General features: G+C 34.2%; 2 protein-coding genes across 2 annotated transcripts; both read right to left on the reverse strand.

Moving 5' to 3' along the window:
- Window positions 1-77: 77 nt before the first annotated feature.
- Window positions 78-4557, reverse strand: LOC137402006 (neuropeptide receptor 15-like). The gene is made up of 2 exons (XM_068088506.1): window positions 4163-4557; window positions 78-969 (listed from the first exon to the last, which is right to left on the reverse strand). Exons 1-2 carry the CDS (start codon window positions 4555-4557, stop codon window positions 105-107), a joined length of 1260 nt encoding a protein of 419 aa, XP_067944607.1. The 3' UTR covers window positions 78-104.
- Window positions 4558-6439: 1882 nt separating this feature from the next.
- LOC137400181 (aquaporin-7-like) lies at window positions 6440-22600 on the reverse strand. The gene is made up of 7 exons (XM_068086504.1): window positions 22473-22600; window positions 21061-21187; window positions 20328-20465; window positions 12727-12851; window positions 10518-10735; window positions 8009-8193; window positions 6440-6520 (listed from the first exon to the last, which is right to left on the reverse strand). The coding sequence occupies exons 1-7, from the start codon at window positions 22557-22559 to the stop codon at window positions 6513-6515; spliced, it is 888 nt and encodes a 295-aa protein (XP_067942605.1). The 5' UTR covers window positions 22560-22600; the 3' UTR covers window positions 6440-6512.
- Window positions 22601-27273: the final 4673 nt, after the last annotated feature.

Genomic DNA, 27273 nt, shown 5'->3' on the forward strand with positions numbered 1-27273 from the left:
TGGGGAAAATATTTATCCTATATCACTGTTGTTCCACAGTAATCTGTTGACTGTCAATATTCGTATTCAAATATTTCTAAAAGTGATTGATAACTAAGAACGACTTATTTTTCAATATGTCGCAAGGCAGTATCTTCATCAGCTCGATGTAACTCTTGGGCTGCATCCATATTTGCCTCTGCTCGAACTCCTGTCGACAAAGTGCGCATGGAGCCACCACTCTTCCCTGTCGAGTCTGTCTGTTTGAGACGTTTTGCTTGAAGCTTTGTATCTCCGGTACAGCCATACATGACAGCAAACTTCTGTCTGTAGCTCGCACTGAAGATACAGTAGATTATGGGATTGGCAGCAGCATTGATGTAGCCGAGGGTGTACAAGGCCGATTTTAAAAGCCAGGTGCTTTGAAATGGTTTACCGCTGATGGTTTCATACCAAAGCATCACTTGCGCCGGTGTGTAGCTTACAAAGTATACAGTGACACAAGCTGTCAGCATTCTCACAACTCGACGTCGTGACTCGACTGTGTTATTGCTTCTGGAGGTGTCACGCCCTGTCACCGAATCACCAGGAAACATTCGGTTAAATTTACGAGACTTTTTTGACTGAGGTTTTAAGACTTTTGCAGACCCAGTCAAGGAGACTTGTGCGGTGGTATCAATGGACTTTTTGAGTATCTCCGTGCTTTTGTTGAGCCTTCGAGAGATGAGTATATACATGATAATCTGCCCGAGCAGAGGCATCGCATAGTACATTGCGAACTCAGCAAATTTATACCCTTTATATATGTGTTGAGGTAGACTTGATTTACAGAAAGAAAGGGGGCCTCCTTCTACGACTTCTACTTCGTTAAACACAGCAATTGGGAGTGAGCATGTTATGGAAATAAACCATATACTGCCAACTGCTATAACAATTCGATCCTTTGTCAGAAAACTGTGCGCTTTCAACGGAGCAAGGATTGCGACAGACCTGAAAATAACAAAAGGAAATATACAAGTGTACACGTACATTAGCATAAGTATATGACCACCCAATAATTTCTATAATTCTATACAGTTGAACTATAGGACTCAATAAGCCCAATATAGTGAGCAAAAGAAAATTCTATATTATTTTAATCTTAGTAATGTACATTTTTTGTGATGTTATTGGAATGTTTGCGAGTTACAATTTATTCCTCCTAATTACATTACACTTTCGCGGAATGAGATGTGCTTTGTATTAATTAAACATTAGCAATAGTTGACGGTTATTAGCTACTACTGAATGCTCAGCATTTCACAGGTAAGGAAAAGTTTTTGCGCAGAAAATTTACTTTCAACCAACATATACATTTACCATTCTAACTTAAATTAAGGTGTTTGTTTATTTCTGTGTACTGTGTGTATGTCTGTGTACTGTGTGTATTTCTGTGTTCTGTGTTTATTTCTGTGTAGTGTGTTTATTTCTGTGTAGTGTGTTTATTTCTGTGTACTGTGTGTATTTCTGTGTATTGTGTTTACTTCTGTGTAGTGTGTTTATTTCTGTGTAGTGTGTTTATTTCTGTGTTCTGTGTTTACTTCTGTGTAGTGTGTTTATTTTTGTGTAGTGTGTTTATTTCTGTGTACTGTGTTCATTTCTGTGTTCTGTGTTTACTTCTGTGTAGTGTGTTTATTTCTGTGTAGTGTGTTTATTTCTGTGTACTGTGTGTATGTCTGTGTACTGTGTGTATGTCTGTGTACTGTGTGTATGTCTGTGTACTGTGTGTATGTCTGTGTACTGAGTTTATTTTTATTTACGCTTTTTATTTTTATGTAATTCATACCATACCGATTACGGTGCCTACTACTGTAACAGCTCTATACTGATTGCAATAGTTGAAGCATTTTTCTTTACATATGGACAAATATTCTTCTGTTATGGCTTTACGCATTCGGCAAGCGTGAAGTCATTAAAGATTGGCAGGTGTAGTAAGTATTAGCACGGTTTATTCCTTAGTATAGCCAGTTGGTCAGCGGAGTATACTAAATAAATAACTGGAGGTTCTGAGTTCAAATTCGGTGTGCAGCAGATTTTTCGTTTTTAAAACTTGGTCACTATAACTACACAGACAGACAAACAGACAGACAAATAAACATTGAGATTAGCATATATAGATTAGCAAATAGGTTGTTATTCTTTCTTTCCAGCTATTGTGTTAAACTTTTTGAAGTTTTGTCAAATTTTTGACATTTTTAATTTCCTAGCAAAGAAAAAATTGAGTTTTTTTGACATTTTAATTTCTCGTGTCTTAAAATAGTTTTTAGTAAAAAATGTTTTACATTAAACACTGTTTAACGACGTAACAGTTAGAGTATTGTTTATAAAATCTAGTAGATAAGAAAAGCGTATGGAAGAAAATCTTAGCGATAAAATCATACAAAATTTATGTATTCTTGTCCTTTTTTAACACAAATAACTGGTGATATATAGTTCAGAAAGACTAAATATTTCGGCTGTCTTATACACTTAAACATGGCTGGATGCTAGGGTATATAGCTGCCTGTATAAGTAGGATTTGTAGCTTGTGAATGTTTGGACATGTAAACAACAATATTTGTGTGAGTTATAGTAAGCACACAATAGTGCAAATGCGAGGCCACAACTTTATACATTTCCTGTGTAAAGGATGCAGCAGCACCATTATAAGTACATGCCATATATAGTATTTATGCAAAATTAAGGATCCATGCACTCACTAAATATTCTCATTAATAGATACAGTCAAGCCTCGCTTTCGATCAACTTATACAGGTATGATGTAAAGTCTGATCAAAAATTCATTTCAACATTCAAAGTAATTTCCAACATGCAACATTCAGAAATTCTTAAAAAATTTCAATATCATAAATCAACTTGTATTGTAAACAGGTTTAATAATAGCCATTTAATTATATTCAATGTGAGAAGCTCATCATACTGCAAAATTTGGTAGACTGTTGTCTTGAATATTCATTTAAATGGCTTTAGTTGCCCCTTCAAATTTGGTTTTTACAAAATAGGTGAGCGAAAACAAATATTTGAAAAAATATTTCAAAAGTTTTTTTATTTTTTACTCTCTGCATAGGTTGCATTTCTGCTTTACAGCACACATATATCACTATTATATAAAGGATAGCTTGTGTAATGTATCTTATCACTCGGTATTAATACTTTGTCGGTCTATTGACATGAATAGGTTGCGGATAATGCTTTACAAATACAAATACACCTCACCAGCTGGCTAGGGAAGTGATAAAAACATATCAACAGGGTCTAGCAGTATGGTTGTTTCCCACCTCATATGCAGTTTGTCAAAGTTTGTACAGAAAGTTCCTCGTTTTATGATGTGACTAGCTTACACGTACAGTATGTGTAACCTAGTGTCAGTCAACCTGCTTATAGCTGTCATACGCGCTCAACTCTTCAGTAAGCTAGAAACATCTTGTCTGCTATAGCTTTCACAGAAGGTTTAGTTATCTTTCTTAGATTAGATTAGCTGATACACTCGTTACACGGCTCCCCGTACAAATATTTTACAGCAGGTAATCTTATAAAACACAATTGATAGTTACTGGCACAGATCCGTCTGATGCAAACGCTGAAAGAGACGGCAAACTTATGCTCTTCTGTAGAAAGCATAAGTTCGCCTAGCTATAAACTGCCTTTTCTGTAAACTGTTTAGTGTCTTTCTACATTTCTACTTTTAACAGAATAAATATATCACAGATGAGTGATCTGCTTGATTAGTGAGTCAAGGTGAAGTAGCTAATAGGCAGTCTTATAATGGCTCTTCATATCTTACAAGTAGCCCGCAGTAGTCACCACTCATCGCAGAGTAGCCTGGCTGTACTGTAAGAGTTCAGTCTCTTGCTGCTATATTTATATTCATGCCTTTTCACTTCCTCCCCAGCCACCACCAATAATTAAATCGAAACCGCTTGCTCACCATCAATTGTTTAAATCAAGACTTGATTATTTTAGTTTCTAATTTTAATTTCGTGTTTTTAATTTTCAGACAACTATCTCTTTGAGTTGCAACAGACTATTATAAGCTGTTTATTGCCTCTTAATCAAGTTTTGTTTGTCTTGCAACTCATGTATTTGGCTGTCTTCACTAAGAAATAAACAATTTGTTTTGAGTTAATATGTTGTTAACACTCACCTTTCCATGGTAACCGTCAACAGTGAAAGTATAGATACATACAAGCTCATAACCATGATATATCTTAAAATTTTGCATGCTGCCGTGCCTAGCAACCAGCCATCGTCTATTAGAAACTGTGCTACATCTGGCACAGCGGATAGAGTCAGCATCAGATCTGCTACAGCCATGTTCATTATGTAGATGTTCATACCAGAAGTCCTCACACCGGGGCAGTACCTGATGGTCACCCAGATGACGCTAATATTGCCGATGCATCCGATGACAAGGATAACCGAGTAGATGACTGTCAAGGTTGCCATCACCTCCAATGACCGAGTCTCGTTTCTATATTCCGACGCATTTACTATTAGACTCATGTTTCCATCTCGTTTAAGACCTACTAGAGCTTCCATCTCTTCTCTTCAAGACGCCAGGAGTAACTTGGTTGCGCTCTTTGGTGTGGAAGGCACATTATCGAGCTCATTCAATCTTGTATCAGCTGATGAGGTTTATGCAAATGAGAGTGTGAGAGTAAGTCGATCATTGTATATAGCGTACGGGGCTACTCCGCGCGTGACGCGCTCTTCTTAAGGCAGCCACTTATAGCCGCGCTACTGTGATTGCATAGCAATACACCACTTTAGCCTTCTAAATATTTATGACATCTATATACCTAATCTATAAACCAACAATAATCCTTCAATTCTATTATCGATAATAATAATGAGTAATGAGAAAACTGCCATAAACAACCGTATCGTTAGCTTTGGCACTCGGCTTTCCAGCATGCCATCGGCATAAATTCATAATGCTTGCAATTTGTGTTGCTGCCAAGTTCAGGTATGAATGAAATTAAATTGCGAGACCGAGTAGAGTTAATTTATAAATCACAAAGTGAAGGATTAATATTGATCGAGCAACCTATGCTCGAGGAGAAATAACTTTTGAAAGTTTTTGTTGATAAGAAAAATAAAATTTTACTTAACGAAAAAAGAATTGATGGATTAGTTTACGCACCATTTATTGTAGCTTTCAAGTGTTATATATATGTAATCATAACGGTTGAAATGATGCAAGTTACATTCAGTGATTCACTGGATTGTTTTTAGGAAAGACTTTCTGGCAGCGTGAATAACAGAATTCATATGCGAATAGTTTTTAATTCAATGAAGAATTTTTTCAGAAGTTTAGTTTTGTTCATACAATGCAGGTATCCACCAATGGCATAGTCCATAGCGCTCATTCAGACCGGATGACTCAAATCGGTCAAGCTAGTGGCTTACAGGTAGGTTGGTTACGTTGCAGTAATCAAAACTCTCAAACCTTACAAACGCAAATGCGAAAGTGCTTTGTGTTACCATTGAATTTATGGTAGATTCCAGGATGAATAATAATAGAAGGAATAACTAGCATATTGAGATTTTAGCACTTTATTGTTTATTCTATCGCTTTACGATTCAATTAGGCAGACTTATCATGTGTGAGACATCAGACTGCATTTAATTGTAGCGACTTGATGTTGGCATGAGCTGATTAGCTTCCATCACTATCAGTATGCCACTAACCAGGCTTGACAGAAGTAGTCAATGAATTTCCATAAAATAACTAGAGTATCGATGAGCATCGGAAGCCAAGTTGGAGTTACACTATCTACATGAAAATAACAACAGGAAATTTCTACTAATGCGGTGTAGCATTATTTTCTTATCAGGTTTTGATAGCATGGCACTCTTTGACATGGTTAGACAGGTGCTTTACCGTCACTGAGCAATGCATGGATGCAGGTGCTATAAAACATGAATAACACAAACGTTCTGAGGAAGACGACAGGATAGCTAAAATTATTGTTCAAAATTATAGAATTAGCTTTAGCAACAAAGTAAGACTCACCGATTTTATTATTTAAGCTAGCTAGTCAAAATATATGAGAAAACGATATGAAGATGTGTAATAAAGGGCTGTAGACAAGTTACACATATCTGCACTAATTAAGTAACATGTCTCATGTAGCTAATAAACACAATCTCAAATAAAGTTATCAGGGCTAGAAACAACTGCTTCCTAGACATGCATTCTATTAGAAATTGCATATTGCAGAAAAGTCATTCAGATGGCCGCTTAACAAACCTAATAAGCATGAGTTAAAATGGCAGATTACTTACATCAGTGCCTCTGGCACTGGCACTAGCAAAGCATTTTCTTTACAGCTCTGCTCAGAGGAAGCCTAAACCCATAAGGATAGCAAAAAACTACAAATTCTTTAGGAATGTTTATTAGAGAGGAAGCTGCAGGGTAGGAGTAAATGGTTAGTGAGTTTTACCAGAGAGTTTAGCAGGAGAGCATAAATCTAACGCTTACACATTTCTCCTCAGTAGACTACAAATAAAAACAAGCATGGTCATCTCCTAAACTTACAACTTAACTGTGATGTGAGGAATTACTTATCAAACATACTAGCAGCTGATTCAAGTCCTTGGATAGACCTGTCATGCATGTTACTTATACATGTCATACTTGTCACACATACATGTCCCCGTCATTAACTGTCATACTTGTTACATATACCTGTCATACCAGCTGATCACCTCCTATGATAACTTGACATACATACTTCTATACAGCAGTTGCCCACTTTACTACTAGTGTTATCAGCTGTTTCATATTAGTTAAGGTAAAAGAATAAATTAAAGTTTTAGCGGATCCTTGATTCCACAGGAACTACTACTCAGGTGTGCAGATAAACCCTTATAACATGATTATAGTCATGTTTCACCAATACATAATAAGTATCATTCACTTCTACCTACTTATTCTCAGTATAATTTATTATATATTTCTTACATTTACTCTTACATAAACATGAACAGAGTCTGATGCAATAAAAATGTATTTGAATAAATATGTACCTACCGCTTTCAATCGTTTATTACATTTAAAACTATATAACTTATTTTTGAATAGCTATTTTGTAAATATTTAAAAAATAACAACATGGTAAACTTTTAATAGAACATTTTAATCCAATAGGTTTACAAATTTGAAAACATAAAATGCTTTTGACTTACATAATAACATATTTACACCAATGCTACGGTATTGAATGATAAATTAAAGTGCACCATAATAATATAGCAGATGGAACAAAGCTACCAACAACACGTACGCGAATTGATTAATTATAACTGGGTCATAACTGTATTTCAAGCTTCTACAGTAGACAACTCCGCTTCAACTCGCGCAGAGTTTCTATGTTGTTGATTTCGTATTCAGTTCAGATCTTTTAGTAGTTAATAAACCAAAATTTCACTGCGTCTTGGTACAACTGAGTGGTCAACACTGGATTTGCTTACAACTGGAAGGCCTGATCTCCAGCGAATGTATCAAAGTAAATCAGCGCCTCCCTTATTTTCTCAAAGATGTTGAGTTGATAAGATCTAAGGCTAGTTTAGATCTCTGATCACTTTTTAACTTTCATAGTTCTCAAGTTTTCACATTATTTTCAGAGTCAAAACTGGTGACTAAATTGAATTTGAAAGATAACAAGCTTTGGCTGATCAGGGAAAGGTGAATGACCAGCATATATATTTTGTGACAGCGCATTCTATAAGCATAATCTAACATCCAAAAATCGATAGAGGTAGAATAGATCTACTACTAGAACTAATTTAGCTGAAATACATGTAAAGAAAAACAGAAGCCAGAACACACACACTGGTAGAGAGAGCCGTAACTGAATGAGCTCAATTGATAAGCATTGTTGCTATGGCAATGCATAAACAATTAGCGCTAGGGTTTGTATGAGCGACCTTCAGACTCTAGTATCTATGACAGCTTGTTGCTGTTCTTTCATGGCATGGTCCTCACCTAGTCCTTCATTGTCTACTCCATTGGCACTTTGGTTCTCATTTTGAACCTGGTACTTGGACTCTGTCGTTTCTTCTTCCTCTTTCCAATGGAACTCAATAAGCAGCAAGTATAGCCAGGCTCCTAGTATTGCTCCAACGTGGGGGCCTACTATCGGCACCCAGAACCAATTGTACTCTCGGTAGCTACAAATATTATGTACTTGATAAGTGAAGATACTGTAGAGGACACGGGTCATTCTTGTTATAAATAGTAAACTCTTGCTTATTTACCATTATCATATGTATACGTAAACAAAAAAGTTTAACACAAATATTGTGTAGGTTTATATGGCTACAGTTATTGCGAAACACATATGTGCGTAATGGCTGCACAGAATCTACAATTGGAGGTCGCGTTAAATGTGAGCTCAATGGTTATTGGTTTAATATCTATACATATGTAGCTTTGTGCCAACACATTCTTTTGTGACCCAATATAAATGTATGTAACCAATCAGTTAACATGTACTACTACAATAGATAAACCACAAGACAAGCCATAATAAACAGTATCGTCTGATCTTGTTTAATTATTCCCGTAATTAAGTTTTGCTCGAGTATTTGTTTATACATGTTGTCTTGACACGTCTCATGCACATGTAAGCTTGCTCTTTGTATAACTTCTAACAAAATTAACTATAAATTCAAACCTCACATCTTCTCTAAGAATTGTTGTGAACCTGCTGCCGCATCGCACAGTGCACATGTCCTTGACCTCATCAGCTTGGCAAGTTGACAAACTTTTTTGTAAACCAGTCTTAGATAAAAATCTGTTTTGATTTTAGATTCCTAGCTTCGGCAAGAAAGTTTTAATTTACAAATATCATTTCTCATTTAAGAACAAGCTTAAATTTTATCATTTTAGCTTTAAAAGTCAAATCAAATCAAAATCCACACAATTTCTAGCGTATAGAGGGTGTCTCTTCAATCAAATGCTGACGACTCTAGCATGCTAGGTTATGAATGGTATGCGTAACATGCTTTGGTTTGCTAAAGATAAGCATTCAGACTATTTATAGTGTATCTTAGAAGAGGTCTTATCTCAGAAAGATCACATGTGACAGTTTGCCGATAGAGTACTATACACAGACAGATAAGAAGAGAACTACGCACTGTGTTTACAACACATTTCAGCGCTCTTTCCGGCCTACATTGCCCTCTCTCGCTTTCTGAACATAGTTTCCAACTTAAGACTCAATTTTTGTATTTCTCAAATACTCATTGATTAATACTAGAGGAGTTGAAGGCTTCTCTTACATCCTGCATAGCGTCATTTACACAGCCAGCGACCTAGTAAGTCGTGGTCACATGACAACTGACTCTACACTTCCAGTGTGTGCATATAGCAACCAAAACAAGTTCAACAGCATGTTGTAACCAACTCTTATGACATCAGAAGTTTTGGTGCAGTTACATCATGGCCGCCCTTTGAGAGTTGTCTCATCATAGTTTTCTAGTCAAATATCAGTAGCAATCTGATGTAGATTTATCATCTGATCTGTATATCTTATGAGCCTCCTAATACTCCTTAGCAAGTAAGGCTATGCGGCTCAGTTCATGTAACCAAGTGTAAGAATCAAACTTGTAAAAATCTTGTCTCTCAACAATACAAGTGCTATCTATTGGCCATCCCTTATGGGAGTGGGGAGAGAGCAGTGAGGAGGTCAGAGGGGGTTAGTGGATGCATTATTATCATTATTATTATTATATTTCTAGCATTATGCTAAAAAACTTTAATATCTTTTTAAACAAGTTTCACCAAACATATTTTAATTGCTTTCTCAAACTATAATAATTTGTGAGATTATATCATAGTATTTATTTCAAACAGTTACACCTACGTGTAACTGTTTGAACTGTAACTGAGAGAGAGCTAACATAAACGTGTTCTTATATATTTTGCTGCGCCATTGCTATATAATCATATTGAGCTTATATAGTTGTCTATCCTTGATCCTAGAGGAGGCCCAAGCAGATGCATTAGGGAGATATTTTATGGTCTCATTACAATATTGTTTGTAATGGTCATAGGTCTAAGCTCTTGTTCTCAAAAGGTAATAAATGTGAGTGCTCTGCAGATACTACTTCTTCACTACTCGTATGTTACTATGTTGTCAATGGCAACCATTGCCATTGTTCACAAAGTTCAAACCATTAAAATCAAATTGCATTATCTGGTCCAGAACTTTATAGTAGAGAACAAAACAAATTTGACTCATGATTTGTGCCTTAGCCTTAGCCCTCACACCCGTCACAGTTGAAATGGACTCAATTGAGTTAGGCACACGATGCTGCGTAAGGATCTGTATCTAAAGTACTTCAATATCATGAATCTGAAGTTGCTAGTATAACATTGCATATCTTACCCGTCTTTTTAAATGTACAAAATACAAGCTTCGCATACTTTCACATGCCCTCTGCTACCAGTCATAGACTAGATCTGGAATAATTGAGATACAAATGCTTACGAAAATGGGCTGACTCCCCAGCCTGCTAATGATGTAAATATCCTTGGTCCAAGGTCTCTGGCAGGGTTTATAGCATAGCCACAGTTATATCCATAAGCCGCACCAATGGCAAAAACAGTCAATCCAGCAAATAATGGAATCAAGAACTTTGGTACATCAGCATTTTTCTTGTCTGTCAGCGCCATTAAAGACATCACTAACATCATGGTTCCAACTACCTGCAAGTACCAACACCATGGTTCCAACCACCTACAAGTACCAACATCATGGTTCCAACCACCTACAAGTATCAACATCATGGTTCCAACTACCTACAAGTACCAACATCATGGTTCCAACCACCTACAAGTACCAACATCATGGTTCCAACCACCTACAAGTACTAGCATCATGGTATCAACCACCTGCAAGTACCAACATCAGGGTTCCAACCACCTACAAGTACTAACATCAGGGTTCCAACCACCTGCAAGTACCAACATCATTGTGACAATCTTAGCAAGCATGTACATGTATATAAGTAGACTCACTCTAACTGTATGAAGCTCTAGCGTTTTTGCCACAAATCATTTTAAATGGGGTTCACATTGGCAACTGCTTATCCATAAAAGACTAGTGTTACAGAGGGAAAGTTTTAGCTTGGTCAAACTTCTTTGTTTATAGTTTACATCATAGGTTTTTTATACGCAAATATGAACAGTGACTAATATGAACAGTGACCAATATGAGCAGTGACCAATATGAACAGTGACTAATATGAACAGTGACCAATATGAACAATGACCAATATGAACAGCGACCAATATGAACAGTGACCAAAATGAACAGCGACCAATGTGAATAGTGACCAATATGAACAGTGACCAATGTGAATAGTGACCAATATGAACAGCTACCAATGTGAATAGTGACCAATATGAACAGTGACCAATGTGAATAGTGACCAATATGAACAATGACCAATATGAACAGCGACCAATGTGAATAGTGACCAATATGAACAGTGACCAATGTGAATAGTGACCAATATGAACAGCTACCAATTTGAATAGTGACCAATATGAACAGCTACCAATTTGAATAGTGACCAATATGAACAGTGACCAATATGAACAGTGACCCTTATGAGCAGTGACCAATATGAACAATGACCAATATGAACAGCGACCATTATGAGCAGTGACCAATGTGAACAGTGACCAATACGAACAGTGACTAATGTGAACTGGGCTTTCCAAAAATCCAAGTAAATGAACTGAACCATTGCCCTCACTGAAGTATCCCACCCTACAATAATATATTTATTATAGTAGAATAATAATAATATACATTATCTATATATGAATAAAATTAGTGTCATACATATTGTTTCTCCTGTAAATGGTTAGCCTTTGTGAATGCTGATCATCGTGAACAAGTTTTGAACTCATGGGATTAGAGTATTTACTGTTATGTTGGTATTTTTAAACAGCTCTAATAAAATCCTCTGTTAGGGTGATTTTGGTTGGATGTAGATGAGAAATTTTGTAGTCAGATGTTGTAGTACGGCATCCTTGGCTCAACAGTCGAAAAGTAGTAAGATCAAAATAGTGATCAACTTCTTTTGAACAGTTATTTGTGTTCTTTTGCATATTATTAATCGTATTTCCATCATACCAAATTATTTGTAGATTAATGAGTTGATTAAAAAATCGCCGAGAGAAGAATTTGATGCAGCAGCTTTGGTTAAGAGAAAGGTTTAAAAAACTGAATATTAATCATTGATAGATTGGTATAGGTATTGACAGACCGGAGCCAACTTTCTGTCCAATGAAGCTTCTTTGCTACATTCATGTTGCTTACAGTTTTGGAGTTAGTCTGACCAATAAAGTCTGTCTTCTTTTTAAACAAAAGGAAAGACATTGTAAATGAGTACGAGTATGCCTTTTAATCAAATGAAGACATAAAATCTCTTCCCTTGACCTTCGCAAAATGATAGCATCATTTGTCAACTATCCGTGTCATCGGTTTCCATTATATGTAATATTCATGGTATGGTTTATTTATCTTCAGTTTCTATCATGACCATTAGAGTCTATGCTCAATAATTAAACGTGTGAAACACAATATTTTAACTTTCAAAAAAATTTATTCTATAGATTTTGAAAGCTATCCAAAAGCTCTTTCACTCAACAAAATAGAACAGAACAGATCGGAGACCGTAACTAACCTGATCCGCGAATCCTTCTGCAGCAGTGAGGTAGTCCTGAGGATAAGTAGCGAAAATACCTCCAGTAGCAGAGACATTACTTTTCCTGTCTATCCCCTCCGCAGTTTCAAAGTTTCTTAACGCTTCTGCAATAAAAATGAAGTGTGCTAAAGATGTATACTAAAATAGACATTAACCAACTTGACGTATTTACTTAGTAACACCTAGGTCTACAGAGTAATAGTCTATCATCAGCTAAGATCAAGTCTATCTCAAGCGCTGTGGCCTGTGTAATCACCTACTTAGTCTTTGACCTTGATACAGTAGTATGATATTTTGGTTCCAGACTTGGTCTACTCATACATGGAGCTCTGAATAATGTCTAAAGAGTTGGAACCTTTAAAAACTTGTAGTATTTACCAGAAGATGGTGTGTGGTAGATAAAAACAATACTCTATGGGTGTATACAGTTTAGGCTAATAAGGTTTTGAAATACAGTTTAGGCTAATAAGGTTTTGAAATACAGTTTAGGCTAATAAGGTTTTGAAATACAGTTTAGGCTAATAAGGTTTTGAAATACAGTTTAGGCTAATAAGGTTTTGAAATACAGTTTAGGCTAATAAGGTTTTGAAATACAGTTTAGGCTAATAAGGTTTTGAAATACAGTTTAGGCTAATAAGGTTTTGAAATACAGTTTAGGCTAACAAGGTTTTGAAATACAGTTTAGGCTAATAAGGTTTTGAAATACAGTTTAGGCTAATAAGGTTTTGAAATACAGTTTAGGCTAATAAGGTTTTGAAATACAGTTTAGGCTAATAAAGTTTTGAAATACAGTTTAGGCTAACAAGGTTTTGAAATACAGTTTAGGCTAATAAGGTTTTGAAATACAGTTTAGGCTAATAAGGTTTTGAAATACAGTTTAGGCTAATAAGGTTTTGAAATACAGTTTAGGCTAATAAGGTTTTGAAATACAGTTTAGGTTAATAAGGTTTTGAAATACAGTTTAGGCTAATAAGGTTTTGAAATACAGTTTAGGCTAATAAGGTTTTGAAATACAGTTTAGGCTAATAAGGTTTTGAAATACAGTTTAGGCTAACAAGGTTTTGAAATACAGTTTAGGCTAATAAGGTTTTGAAATACAGTTTAGGCTAATAAGGTTTTGAAATACAGTTTAGGCTAATAAGGTTTTGAAATACAGTTTAGGCTAATAAGGTTTTGAAATACAGTTTAGGCTAATAAGGTTTTGAAATACAGTTTAGGCTAATAAGGTTTCGAAATATTTTCTAGAGATCTAGCCATAAGGTTACTCACTACCTTACTAATATTTATATGAATACATTCTGAGACATATTTGTAAGAAAGTTATTAGCGGCAACTTTCTGTGATAAGTCAGTAAATTCAGTTAATGATCTGGTTTATAAACTGGATCTGGTGCTGTAAGTTCTTATAATGAGTTAGCCTCTAGGCTGTTAGACTCTGTAAGAAAATCATATCCCGTAATTATTAAGCTAGTTAGCAAAGTAAATACAGTAGCAGTAACTGAAAATATAACTAAATAGGTATTTATTTCCCATATACTTAATGGGGTCATTATTTACCATATACCTATTTGGGTCATTATTTACCATATACTTATTTGGGTCATTATTTGCCATATACTCATGTGGGTCATTATTTACCATATACTTATTTGGGTCATTATTTACCATATACCTATTTGGGTCATTATTTACCATATACTTATGTGGGTCATTATTTACCATATACTTATTTGGGTCATTATTTACCATATACTTATGTGGGTCATTATTTAACATATACTTATTTAGGTCATTATTTACCATATAATTATTTGGGTCATTATTTACCATATACTTATTTGGGTCATTATTTACCATATACTCATGTGAGTCATTATTTGCCATATACTCATGTGGGTCATTATTTGCCATATACTTATTTGGTCATTATTTAACATATACTTATGTGGGTCATTATTTACCATATACTTATTTGGGTCATTATTTGCCATATACTCATGTGGGTCATTATTTGCCATATGCTTATTTGGGTCATTATTTACCATATACTTATGTGGGTCATTATTTACCCTATACTTATGTGGGTCATTATTTACCATATACTTATGTGGGTCATTATTTACCATATACTTATGTGAGTCATTATTTGCCATATACTTATTTTGGTCATTATTTACCATATACTTATTTGGGTCATTATTTACCATATAATTATTTGGGTCATTATTTACCATATACTTATTTGGGTCATTATTTACCATATACTTATTTGGGTCATTATTTGCCATGTACTCATGTGAGTCATTATTTACCATATACTTATTTGGGTCATTATTTACCATATACTTATTTGGGTCATTATTTACCATATACTTATTTGGGTCATTAATTACCATATACTTATTTGGGTCATTATTTACCATATACTTATTTGGGTCATTATTTACCATATACTTATGTGGGTCATTATTTACCATATACTTATGTGGGTCATTATTTACCATATACTTAATTGGGTCATTATTTACCATATACTTATGTGGGTCATTATTTACCATATACTTATGTGGGTCATTATTTACCGTATACTTATGTGGGTCATTATTTAACATATACTTATGTGGGTCATTATTTACCATATACTTATGTGGGTCATTATTTACCGTATACTCATGTGGGTCATTATTTACCATATACTTATGTGGGTCATTACTCACCATATACTTATGTGGGTCATTATTTACCATATACTTATGTGGGTCATTATTTAACATATACTTATGTGGGTCATTATTTACCATATACTTATGTGGGTCATTATTTACCATATACTTATGTGGGTCATCATTTACCATATACTTATGTGGGTCATTATTTACCATATACTTATGTGGGTCATCATTTACCATATACTTATTTGGGTCATTATTTACCCTATACTTATGTGGGTCATTATTTACCATATACTTATGTGGGTCATTATTTACCATATACTTATGTGAGTCATTATTTGCCATATACTCATGTGGGTCATTATTTACCATATACTTATGTGGGTCATTATTTACCATATAATTATTTGGGTCATTATTTACCATATACTTATTTGGGTCATTATTTACCATATACTTATTTGGGTCATTATTTATCATATACTTATGTGGGTCATTATTTACCATATACTTATGTGGGTCATTATTTGCCATATACTTATTTGGGTCATTATTTACCATATACTTATGTGGGTCATTATTTACCATATACTTATGTGAGTCATTATTTGCCATATACTTATTTGGGTCATTATTTACCATATACTTATGTGGGTCATTATTTACCATATAATTATTTGGGTCATTATTTACCATATACTTATTTGGGTCATTATTTACCATATACTCATGTGGGTCATTATTTACCATATACTTATGTGGGTCATTATTTACCATATACTTATTTGGGTCATTATTTATCATATACTTATGTGGGTCATTATTTACCATATACTTATGTGGGTCATTATTTGCCATATACTTATTTGGGTCATTATTTACCATATACTTATGTGGGTCATTATTTACCATATACTTATGTGGGTCATCATTTACCATATACTTATTTGGGTCATTATTTACCATATACTTATTTGGGTCATTATTTACCATATACTTATTTGGGTCATTATTTACCATATACTTATGTGGGTCATTATTTACCATATACTTATGTGGGTCATTACTCACCATATACTTATGTGGGTCACCATTTACCATATACCTATTTGAGTCATTATTTACCATATACTTATTTGGGTCATTATTTATCATATACTTATGTGGGTCATTATTTACCATATACTTATGTGGGTCATTATTTGCCATATACTTATTTGGGTCATTATTTACCATATACTTATTTGGGTCATTATTTACCATATACTTATTTGGGTCATTATTTACCATATACTTATGTGGGTCATTATTTACCATATAATTATTTGGGTCATTATTTACCCTATACTTATGTGGGTCATTATTTACCATATACTCATGTGGGTCATTATTTGCCATATACTTATTTGGGTCATTATTTAACATATACTTATTTGGGTCATTATTTACCATATACTTATTTGGGTCATTATTTACCATATACTTATGTGGGTCATTATTTACCATATACTTATTTGGGTCATTATTTACCATATACTTATGTGAGTCATTATTTGCCATATACTCATGTGGGTCATTATTTACCATGTACTTATTTGGGTCATTATTTAACATATACTTATGTGGGTCATTATTTACCATATACTTATGTGGGTCATTATTTACCATATACTTATTTGGGTCATTATTTACCATATAATTATTTGGGTCATTATTTGCCATATACTCATGTGGGTCATTATTTACCATATACTTATTTGGGTCATTATTTACCATATACTTATGTGGGTCATTATTTACCATATACTTATTTGGGTCATTATTTACCATATACCTATTTGGGTCATTATTTACCATATACTTATTTGGGTCATTAATTACCATATACTTATTTGGGTCATTATTTAACATATACTTATTTGGGTCATTATTTACCATATACTTATTTGGGTCATTATTTACCATATACTTATGTGGGTCATTATTTACCATATAATTATTTGGGTCATTATTTACCATATACTTATGTGAGTCATTATTTGCCATATACTCATGTGGGTCATTATTTACCATGTACTTATTTGGGTCATTATTTAACATATACTTATGTGGGTCATTATTTACCATATACTTATGTGGGTCATTATTTACCATATACTTATGTGAGTCATTATTTGCCATATACTTATTTGGGTCATTATTTACCATATACTTATGTGGGTCATTATTTACCATATAATTATTTGGGTCATTATTTACCATATACTTATTTGGGTCATTATTTACCATATACTCATGTGGGTCATTATTTACCATATACTTATGTGGGTCATTATTTACCATATACTTATTTGGGTCATTATTTATCATATACTTATGTGGGTCATTATTTACCATATACTTATGTGGGTCATTATTTGCCATATACTTATTTGGGTCATTATTTACCATATACTTATGTGGGTCATTATTTACCATATACTTATGTGGGTCATCATTTACCATATACTTATTTGGGTCATTATTTACCATATACTTATTTGGGTCATTATTTACCATATACTTATTTGGGTCATTATTTACCATATACTTATGTGGGTCATTATTTACCATATACTTATGTGGGTCATTACTCACCATATACTTATGTGGGTCACCATTTACCATATACCTATTTGAGTCATTATTTACCATATACTTATTTGGGTCATTATTTATCATATACTTATGTGGGTCATTATTTACCATATACTTATGTGGGTCATTATTTGCCATATACTTATTTGGGTCATTATTTACCATATACTTATTTGGGTCATTATTTACCATATACTTATTTGGGTCATTATTTACCATATACTTATGTGGGTCATTATTTACCATATAATTATTTGGGTCATTATTTACCCTATACTTATGTGGGTCATTATTTACCATATACTCATGTGGGTCATTATTTGCCATATACTTATTTGGGTCATTATTTAACATATACTTATTTGGGTCATTATTTACCATATACTTATTTGGGTCATTATTTACCATATACTTATGTGGGTCATTATTTACCATATAATTATTTGGGTCATTATTTACCATATACTTATGTGAGTCATTATTTGCCATATACTCATGTGGGTCATTATTTACCATGTACTTATTTGGGTCATTATTTACCATATACTTATGTGGGTCATTATTTACCATATACTTATTTGGGTCATTATTTACCATATACTCATGTGGGTCATTATTTACCATATACTTATTTGGGTCATTATTTACCATATACTTATTTGGGTCATTATTTACCATATACTTATTTGGGTCATTATTTACCATATACCTATTTGGGTCATTATTTACCATATACTTATTTGGGTCATTAATTACCATATACTTATTTGGGTCATTATTTAACATATACTTATTTGGGTCATTATTTACCATATACTTATTTGGGTCATTATTTACCATATACTTATGTGGGTCATTATTTACCATATAATTATTTGGGTCATTATTTACCATATACTTATGTGAGTCATTATTTGCCATATACTCATGTGGGTCATTATTTACCATGTACTTATTTGGGTCATTATTTAACATATACTTATGTGGGTCATTATTTACCATATACTTATGTGGGCCATTATTTACCATATACTTATTTGGGTCATTATTTACCATATAATTATTTGGGTCATTATTTGCCATATACTCATGTGGGTCATTATTTACCGTAGACTTATTTGGGTCATTATTTACCATATACTATTTTGGGTCATTATTTACCATATACTTATTTGGGTCATTATTTACCATATACTTATTTGGGTCATTATTTACCATATACTTATTTGGGTCATTATTTACCATATACTTATTTGGGTCATTATTTACCCTATACTTATGTGGGTCATTATTTACCATATACTTATGTGGGTCATTATTTACCCTATACTTATTTGGGTCATTATTTACCATATACTTATTTGGGTCATTATTTACCATATACTTATTTGGGTCATTAATTACCATATACTTATTTGGGTCATTATTTACCATATACTTATTTGGGTCATTATTTACCATATACTCATGTGGGTCATTATTTATCATATACTTATGTGAGTCATTATTTACCTTGTACCTAGTAACAAATTGCTAACTAATTTACTTTTTATGGTTTTTATCTTCAAATCATTATTTAGGAATCCATATGACAATACTGAGGGTTAGCCATTTCTTTTGACTGTTCTACATTCCAAAAAGGAAATATTCTCATAATGAGTAGACATTATTTTTCTGCGCAGAGTAAAAGCAAAGTTTTTCTTGTAATGATATTGCAGTGAATCTATTTTTACAGCTCATCAGGGTTGGAAAAAATTACGATTTTCTAAAATAAACCGAAAATGTCAGATTATTTTGATTTAAGTCGGATTTTTTTGAAAACATCAATTGACAGCTTGTTTTTCATAACCGCTAACATAATATTATTCTATTTTGTTGAAGTGTGCCACATAAAAACATTAGCAACATAACAAAACAACTTTGCATCCCTTTAATTTATTAAAAGTTGTTTTTATTTTAATTTTGACCAAGTTGTGCAGTTCATATTTACATTAGATCCTCCATAAGTCTCATTTTTTGACATGGAAAAAATCAAAAAATCATCAAACATGATTTTGTCAGGATGATTTAAATCATGATTTAAATCAATGATCAATGATTTAAAATTTTAAATCATTTGATTTCAATCGGCCAACCCTGCTGCTTATCATTACAATGTAGAGGTGACGAGCTTCCCAGTGTATAGTCAAAGCAGGAATTGTAGATAATAAAAACATTTTGCCACAAAGAAGACGAGGTGATAGACCCTCCCATATTACTAGACTTTACATACCATAGTACACAAGATAGACGAGGGCAGCCCCGGTGAAGGCTCCAATATACTGCGCAAGAAAATAGACAGGTAGAAGGCTCCATTTTAATCTTCCAACACATGACATAGCCAAGGAAACTGCTGGGTTAATATGCCCTCCTACAAACATTCACAGAAACTCAGGCTAATCCTTATCATTCTACACTTCCCCGCCTCAACATCTCAATGGGATTATCTCTTTATCATCAAATCTCTGTCTACATCATCATAAGCTGGACATTCTAATATAAAAAAGCAGCCATCTAAGTCTACTGTAGTAAAAAAAAACCTAGTATGTGAGTATCTGTAAACTTATGAGTTGTATTCATAGACCTCTGAGTTGTATTCATAGACCACTGAGTTGTATTCATAGACCTCTGAGTTGTATTCATAGACCTCTGAGTTGTATTCATAGACCACTGAGTTGTAATTATAGACCTCTGAGTTGTATTCATAGACCTCTGAGTTGATTTCATAGACCACTGAGTTGTATTCATAGACCTCTGAGTTGTATTCATAGACCACTGAGTTGTATTCATAGACCTCTGAGCTGTATTCATAGACCTCTGTGTTGTATTCATAGACCTCTTAGTTGTATTCATAGACTACTGAGTTGTATTCATAGACCTCTGAGTTGTATTCATAGACCACTGAGTTGCATTCATGGACTTAGGGGTTGTATTCATAGACCTCTGAGTTGTATTAATAGACTAACCTGAAACGTTTAGAGAAACGAAAGCGCCAATCACAACAGCCATACACCAGCACCAGTTGATGGATAGAAACTCCCCATTCGCTGTCATACTAAGTTTAGACTGGGCTACTGAACCATCTCCAAAGACCTGCGTAAAATACAACTAAGAGTATAAATCTGCTGGATGCAGTACGTTAAATACATTTCGTAGACCTAAAATAGATGTATTAGCAGAAGGGAAATATAACAGCTAGCGGCCATAAAGCAGTTGTAGAGATGAATTATGTTTTCCATTATTAGAGATATTGAGTTGAATTAGCAATCTCTTCTGGTGCCATTAGTTATCGTTGCTGGCCTTTTGTCGTAAACCATCTTTTGCTGAGACCAAAATGCTTTGATTCCCTGATTGATTCACACCTTATGTTAAGATAGCCGTTTCAAGATACATGTATGGCTGTGAGATGGCAGGTTCAACAACATTTGCGTGCATGGTAAAAAAGTGCAAAGCTGATAGCTTCTGATGGTCTGATAGCCGCTAATCTCTTATACATTTACAAAAACTACTTTTGTACTTACTTCATTCATGCGTAAGTTTGAGCATTTATTTATCATTTTTTTATTTGCTATTCGCCTGCTTTGCATTACCTATTTGGTTTTACATGTATATACTCTTCAATCTCATTTTGCGTACCTACTTCTTATTTTTTGTACCTACTTTTGTCATTGTACATTCTATTATTTTTGTTTGCTAAACTTACTTATTATTTCCATGCTTGTTACTTTTATTTGATCTACTTACTATAAAAGCTTCATTCTATATAGTTATTTATGTGCTGTTCTGAGTTAACCTACTTAGTGTTACTCTACTCGGATCTTTCTTGATGTTTTACCTACCTTATTTTTGCCCTTATAATTCACTTACAATTCTCACTAATAAAGGACAACTCGCTGCACCTGCTTTCCTGTTATGACGTTTACTAGACTCTTATGTTGCTTATTGCATCCTTCTTACATGCTTCTATGCACTTGATAGACTTGAAATGTAATACTGGTTCAATTTACTTACTCTACCCATGCTGTGACTATACAATACTGGTTCTATGTACTTACCCTACCCATGCGGTGACTATACAATACTGGTTCTATGTACTTACTCTACCCATGCGGTGACTATACAATACTGGTTCTATGTACTTACTTTACTCATGATGTGACTATACAATACTTATGCTATGTACTTACTCTAACCATGCTGTGACTTTACAATACTTATGCTATGTAATGACTCTACCCAAGCTATGACTTCACAATACTTATGCTATGTACTTACTCTACCCATGCTATGACTTCACAATACTTATGCCATGCACTTACTCTACCCATGCTATTCCACTATAATTTTTATGCCACATACTTACTCGTAGGATACTTACAATGAGGATGCATGTTCCTAGAAACTCTGCAAAAGCAACCCGCAGTGCAAAACTGTTAACACGCAGTTTACCTGCTAACCATTTCATGATTGCAGTAACCGCTCACTGCTTAGAGAGATACGTATTTCTATTAATTGATTGTAGATATGGACGAGCGGTCGGCCGGCGGCCTCAGTAATCTGCATGCAAGATGAGATGTGTCCGTTGAAATAATATGGCACATGGTTTTCTATTTATAGATTAGATCTATCATTTAAAGCTGAACGTTATCACAAGTACTTTGTGATAAGAGATATTCACCCCTGGACCCAGCCCTTTCCAATATTAAATATTGAACACGCCACAGACTATTACCTCTAATGAACGTAATATAGCGGAAAGGTTAGGTTCGCTTGAAGCTTCTAGCTCTACACTCTGAACCTCTAGTCTGAGGTTCTCTCAACAAATATGTGATAAGGGAGAACTTGCTTGCGGTAGAACGGTGTATATGCTGTAACATTTGGCAAAGCTATTAACATCATTGCTTACTAGAATGGCAGACAAAGTTTTAACTAAACGCTTGTGATGACCAGTGTGAAGACTGTCCTAAACATTGGGTGACAAATATTTATAGACAGGCTACTCAACGACAGCAAACTTGATTCAGCATCGGTTGGTCAGAACCTGCACGAATTGGCAGGGTTTTTTAATGTATGTTTTAATTGACAGGGTTTGTCAGCATCAATATGAATGCATTTAACTGGCAAGCTTATGTGAGTCATCATGAATAGAAAAGCTAATATGAATCGGCATAAACTGGTCAACCAGAGGTTGTTTGAATTGGCATATACTGGTCAACCTAAGATAGTTTGAATTGGCATATACTGGTCAACCAGAGGTTGTTTGAATTCGCATAAACTGGCCAACCTGAGATAGTTTGAATTAGCATAAACTGGTCAACCAGAGATAGTTTGAATTGGCATATACTGGTCAACCAGAGGTTGTTTGAATTCGCATAAACTGGTCAACCTGAGATAGTTTGAGTTGGCATAAACTGGTCAACCAGAAATAGATTGAATTGGCATATACTGGTCAACCAGAGGTTGTTTGAATTCGCATAAACTGGCCAACCTGAGATAGTTTGAATTAGCATAAACTGGTCAACCAGAGATAGTTTGAATTGGCATATACTGGTCAACCAGAGATAATTTGAATTGGCAAGTCTGGTTACCATCATTATCCTTAGATACTCAACCAAAGAGTCTACAAAAGGTTGTCTCTTGAAGTTAATCTTTGTCATTCTCCAAGTAGACTTACGACAACTATTTTATATTTTCCCAGATGAGGTCTAAAAATGGCCTTCCCCAGATGCAAAGTATTAAGACAGATGACTTTATAGACGAGCAATATATTCCTAGACCTGTTTGCCTTTGCTAATACTACACTTTTAACTAGTTAGGTTATTTCTAGATCTCTTCATACAGCAGTGGTCTCTTGACTTCTTTGTAACAGCATGCATAGAAGTAGAAGACTCTAGAACGTCTGCTAGGCTAGAGTGACTGAGGGCAAAAAATTGGTCAGAATAGCAGATAAAGTTTTTGTTTTTTGTTGATGCTGTGCCAACTTCTGATTCTCTGGAAAAGTAATTTTTTGTGAAATTTACCGACAATGTCAATCTATTAAAGCAATATTTGCTTATCAGCTGCCAAAGAGAATGATTAGTTAGAAACTGGTACGGCAGCGCTTGTGTGAAAGGGTCAACCTAGGCTGTAAGAATCCAAAGGCAAGTTGTATTCATCAAGCTTGTCAGACTGAAGTATAATTTCCGCTGTTTGCTTTTCATGAGCCCTAGAGAAGGCAGCAAGCAGTCAGCTTGAGCAGTACTTGCAGCTTCATTTGTCCTGTAAATAGATTCATACAGAACCCCATTGAAAATTTAAGTGTTTATTTTCTCTTATTTTAATATTTTATGTACAAAAACCAAGCTAATAACCCTAAAACTAAATTCATAAGTCAAATTTAGAATTTGCAAAACAAAATTTCCAGCTAAAATTTTTGCTGTATACTCTACCACTATATATGCTGGTACATATAGTGTACTCAAAAGATGGGGTATAGTTGTAATAATATTGGTTTTTACATAGTGGTTCAAAAGTTGTTCTAAATAAGATGTCAATGGTACAGACAGTTTTCTTGCTAACACTATATTATTGCTTTTATCATCATCAGCATTGTTATTATTATTGTTATTGAGAGAAAGAATAGCTAGCTTTTGGGTTGGATTGCTAGAGATCTCTATAGATTTTACCTTCTCAAGTCATTACGTCTAACATGACTGTTCCCAAACTATCCTGAGCATTCTTAAAGAACTTCTAAATGTATCCAACCATAATTTTAATGGCGACATTATTAATACTATTGCTATTATTATTATTTCCATTTTATTCAATTCAAAGCTCTCATTCTAATGGTTCTAATGATCTCGATGACTTTCCCTTGGAATCTACTGAATGATGGCACAATTGCAACAAATGCAGTTCTATAATTGAGAAATATGTCCTCAGGCTCATAACACCTCGTTAGCTTGATTGGCAGTACTATAATGAGATATGATTTAATTAATTGAGTTTGTACAGAAACAGCACTAATGCTGTCAAAATCATGCTGACTATGCTGCCTGTCTCTCAGCTAATTGTAATACCGACGCAGACAACAGAAGAGCATCAAAAAAACCATCAAGTTTATTGTCATTCTATCTGCCTACAAATCAGACACTAGATTGGAACATATTTACTAAGTATTGTCGTAGGTAGTGTCATTAAATATTGTTGTATTGTCTTCTACTGTCACAGTGATGGTATAACAAGTTTTATTCGCCAATCATCTCTATGCATCTATTGCCAGTATTTACAAATAACTCTTCTGCATCAAATGTGGAACAAATGAAAGCTGTATGATTATTGTGTCAAACATGCTTCCTTGTTACTTACATCTACAGTGTCATGAGTCTCTTGTATATGACCGATGCCTTGGAAGGATATCACAAAAGCTTTATCTTGTCCTTCTAAAAAGCAAAGTTAAACCAAAAATACAAGTCAGGTCCAAATAATTTCATACCAAAATTATAAGATTATATTTATGAAAAAGAAAAATTACTATACCACATGGGACGCTATTTTCTGCACCTACAATTCACTCAGCAATGTAGAATTCTCTCACAATTCTACTGTTGAATATGCGACATAGTAGTGGATGACAACTCCTCTATATATTAGCGGCTTGCCATGGCCAATAAAATAAGTTTTTTGAATGCTTATCTACATTGTTTACAAATTCAATCATCAAAGACTTTTTTATTCAGTCGCCATTTAAATATCATACTTCCTGTTCGTTTCCTCTCCAATTAAGCATAGTCCTAGAAAACTAATAGTTTTCTCCACTTGAGTCTCAACAATGCATGATATGACTTTCAATCAAGCATGCATTTAATTATTACTTACTTCCAGCTAGCACCTGTTAAATCACACGAGAAATGATCCTGAGGGGAAAAGGGGACTTTGAGGACTGGCTAAACGCATGACAATTCCACCATTATGCTATCTTCATCAACAGCATTGAGGAGAGCGGCCAGCGTTCCTTTAGGCTATTTATATTCAATTTTATTTAAGATTTCTGTGCAATATTACTCTATATAAGCTTATGGCACTAAGAGAATGTGCCTATGTTCTGTTACAAACACAGTATTTTTTGTCAGTTGCCTCCCCATACCAAACATTTAATTTACAACTACTAGTTACTACATCAATCAAGTTTCTATGTTTTGCTGTCTCAACAGTCACCAATCTATTACAGTTACTAGGACATAAGCAAACATTTGCACTTCCGCTAGGCATATTCTGCTAAAGATAAGTTGCTATCAGGAAACTATCGGTATGGAGGTAAGATATTTATCATAAATGTTAATGCGAGTACTTCTATAGATAAGAGTTGTCTTATCTCCTGTCTCTTCTTTAATTCCTAATCCCTTATTCAATCATTGGCAAGTTAACTGACCTTTCCTGGTTCTTGAGTACCGCAGTTTCAATTCCATAAACACTCGGTGCTTATGTTTGAGTTGTCCCTAGCTATCGGTTTACTACCCTAGTTTAGCTTCTTCACACAAAACTAATCATTACAAATTTGTAGATGACGATCTCAAAACTAGATCATAACTTAGTCACTCATCCCACAGGCTAGATGATTTGTATCTGAAGCATTTTATTATCTGTCAAGTAAAATGGTCGGAGGCGTAATATAGGAGTCTGCATTTTTAAAACCGTGTGTTTATTATAAATAAATTTATAGTAACTACCTGTGCATGAAGCAACAGTAGCCTCTGGTTACGATCTCTAATTCTAACTTTGAACAATGTCTTTTCTACCAAGAACATATTTGACAGGGGCAAGCAACTCTTAAGATTTATGCTGCACATCCTAAAAAGGTTTTATCAAGGTGTTGTTCTCCACACAGTAATTATCGTGCCATGGAATAGAAAAAGACTAAGATTCATGTATACAAATGAAGATTAAAGTGTGATACTTTAAGGTTGTCATAGACTCAGAACTGTTGACAATTTCGTAAGTTTATAAATGTTTTTCATTGTTTACATTGAACTCATTAGAATCATTTAGATTTCTATGAAAATGAGTATCAGAGATATTTACAGCGCTCTAGGCTTTTGACCAATGAAACAACTTTCGCGGTTAATAATTTATCACAGATTTAAACTCTAACACTTATGTTTACGCGGCTTTTAGATGACAACATGGTAGCACAATTCGAG

This window comes from Watersipora subatra, chromosome 1 (genome assembly GCF_963576615.1).
Source record: "Watersipora subatra chromosome 1, tzWatSuba1.1, whole genome shotgun sequence".
Taxonomy (NCBI): Eukaryota; Metazoa; Bryozoa; class Gymnolaemata; order Cheilostomatida; family Watersiporidae; genus Watersipora; species Watersipora subatra.

What these genes read in the sequence shown, in the direction of transcription:
- LOC137400181 (XM_068086504.1), bottom strand. Translation starts at nt 22,559, where the DNA reads ATGAAATGGTTAGCAGGTAAACTGCGTGTTAACAGTTTTGCACTGCGG. An exon ending in CGTCTATCTTGTGTACTATG is followed by an intron (nt 12,852 to 20,327) that starts GTATGTAAAGTC and finishes TTTTTATTGCAG; the next exon opens with AAGCGTTAAGAAACTTTGAA. An exon ending in CAGAAGGATTCGCGGATCAG is followed by an intron (nt 10,736 to 12,726) that starts GTTAGTTACGGT and finishes TGGTACTTGCAG; the next exon opens with GTAGTTGGAACCATGATGTT.
- LOC137402006 (XM_068088506.1), bottom strand. Translation starts at nt 4,557, where the DNA reads ATGGAAGCTCTAGTAGGTCTTAAACGAGATGGAAACATGAGTCTAATA. An exon ending in TTGACGGTTACCATGGAAAG is followed by an intron (nt 970 to 4,162) that starts GTGAGTGTTAAC and finishes TGTTATTTTCAG; the next exon opens with GTCTGTCGCAATCCTTGCTC.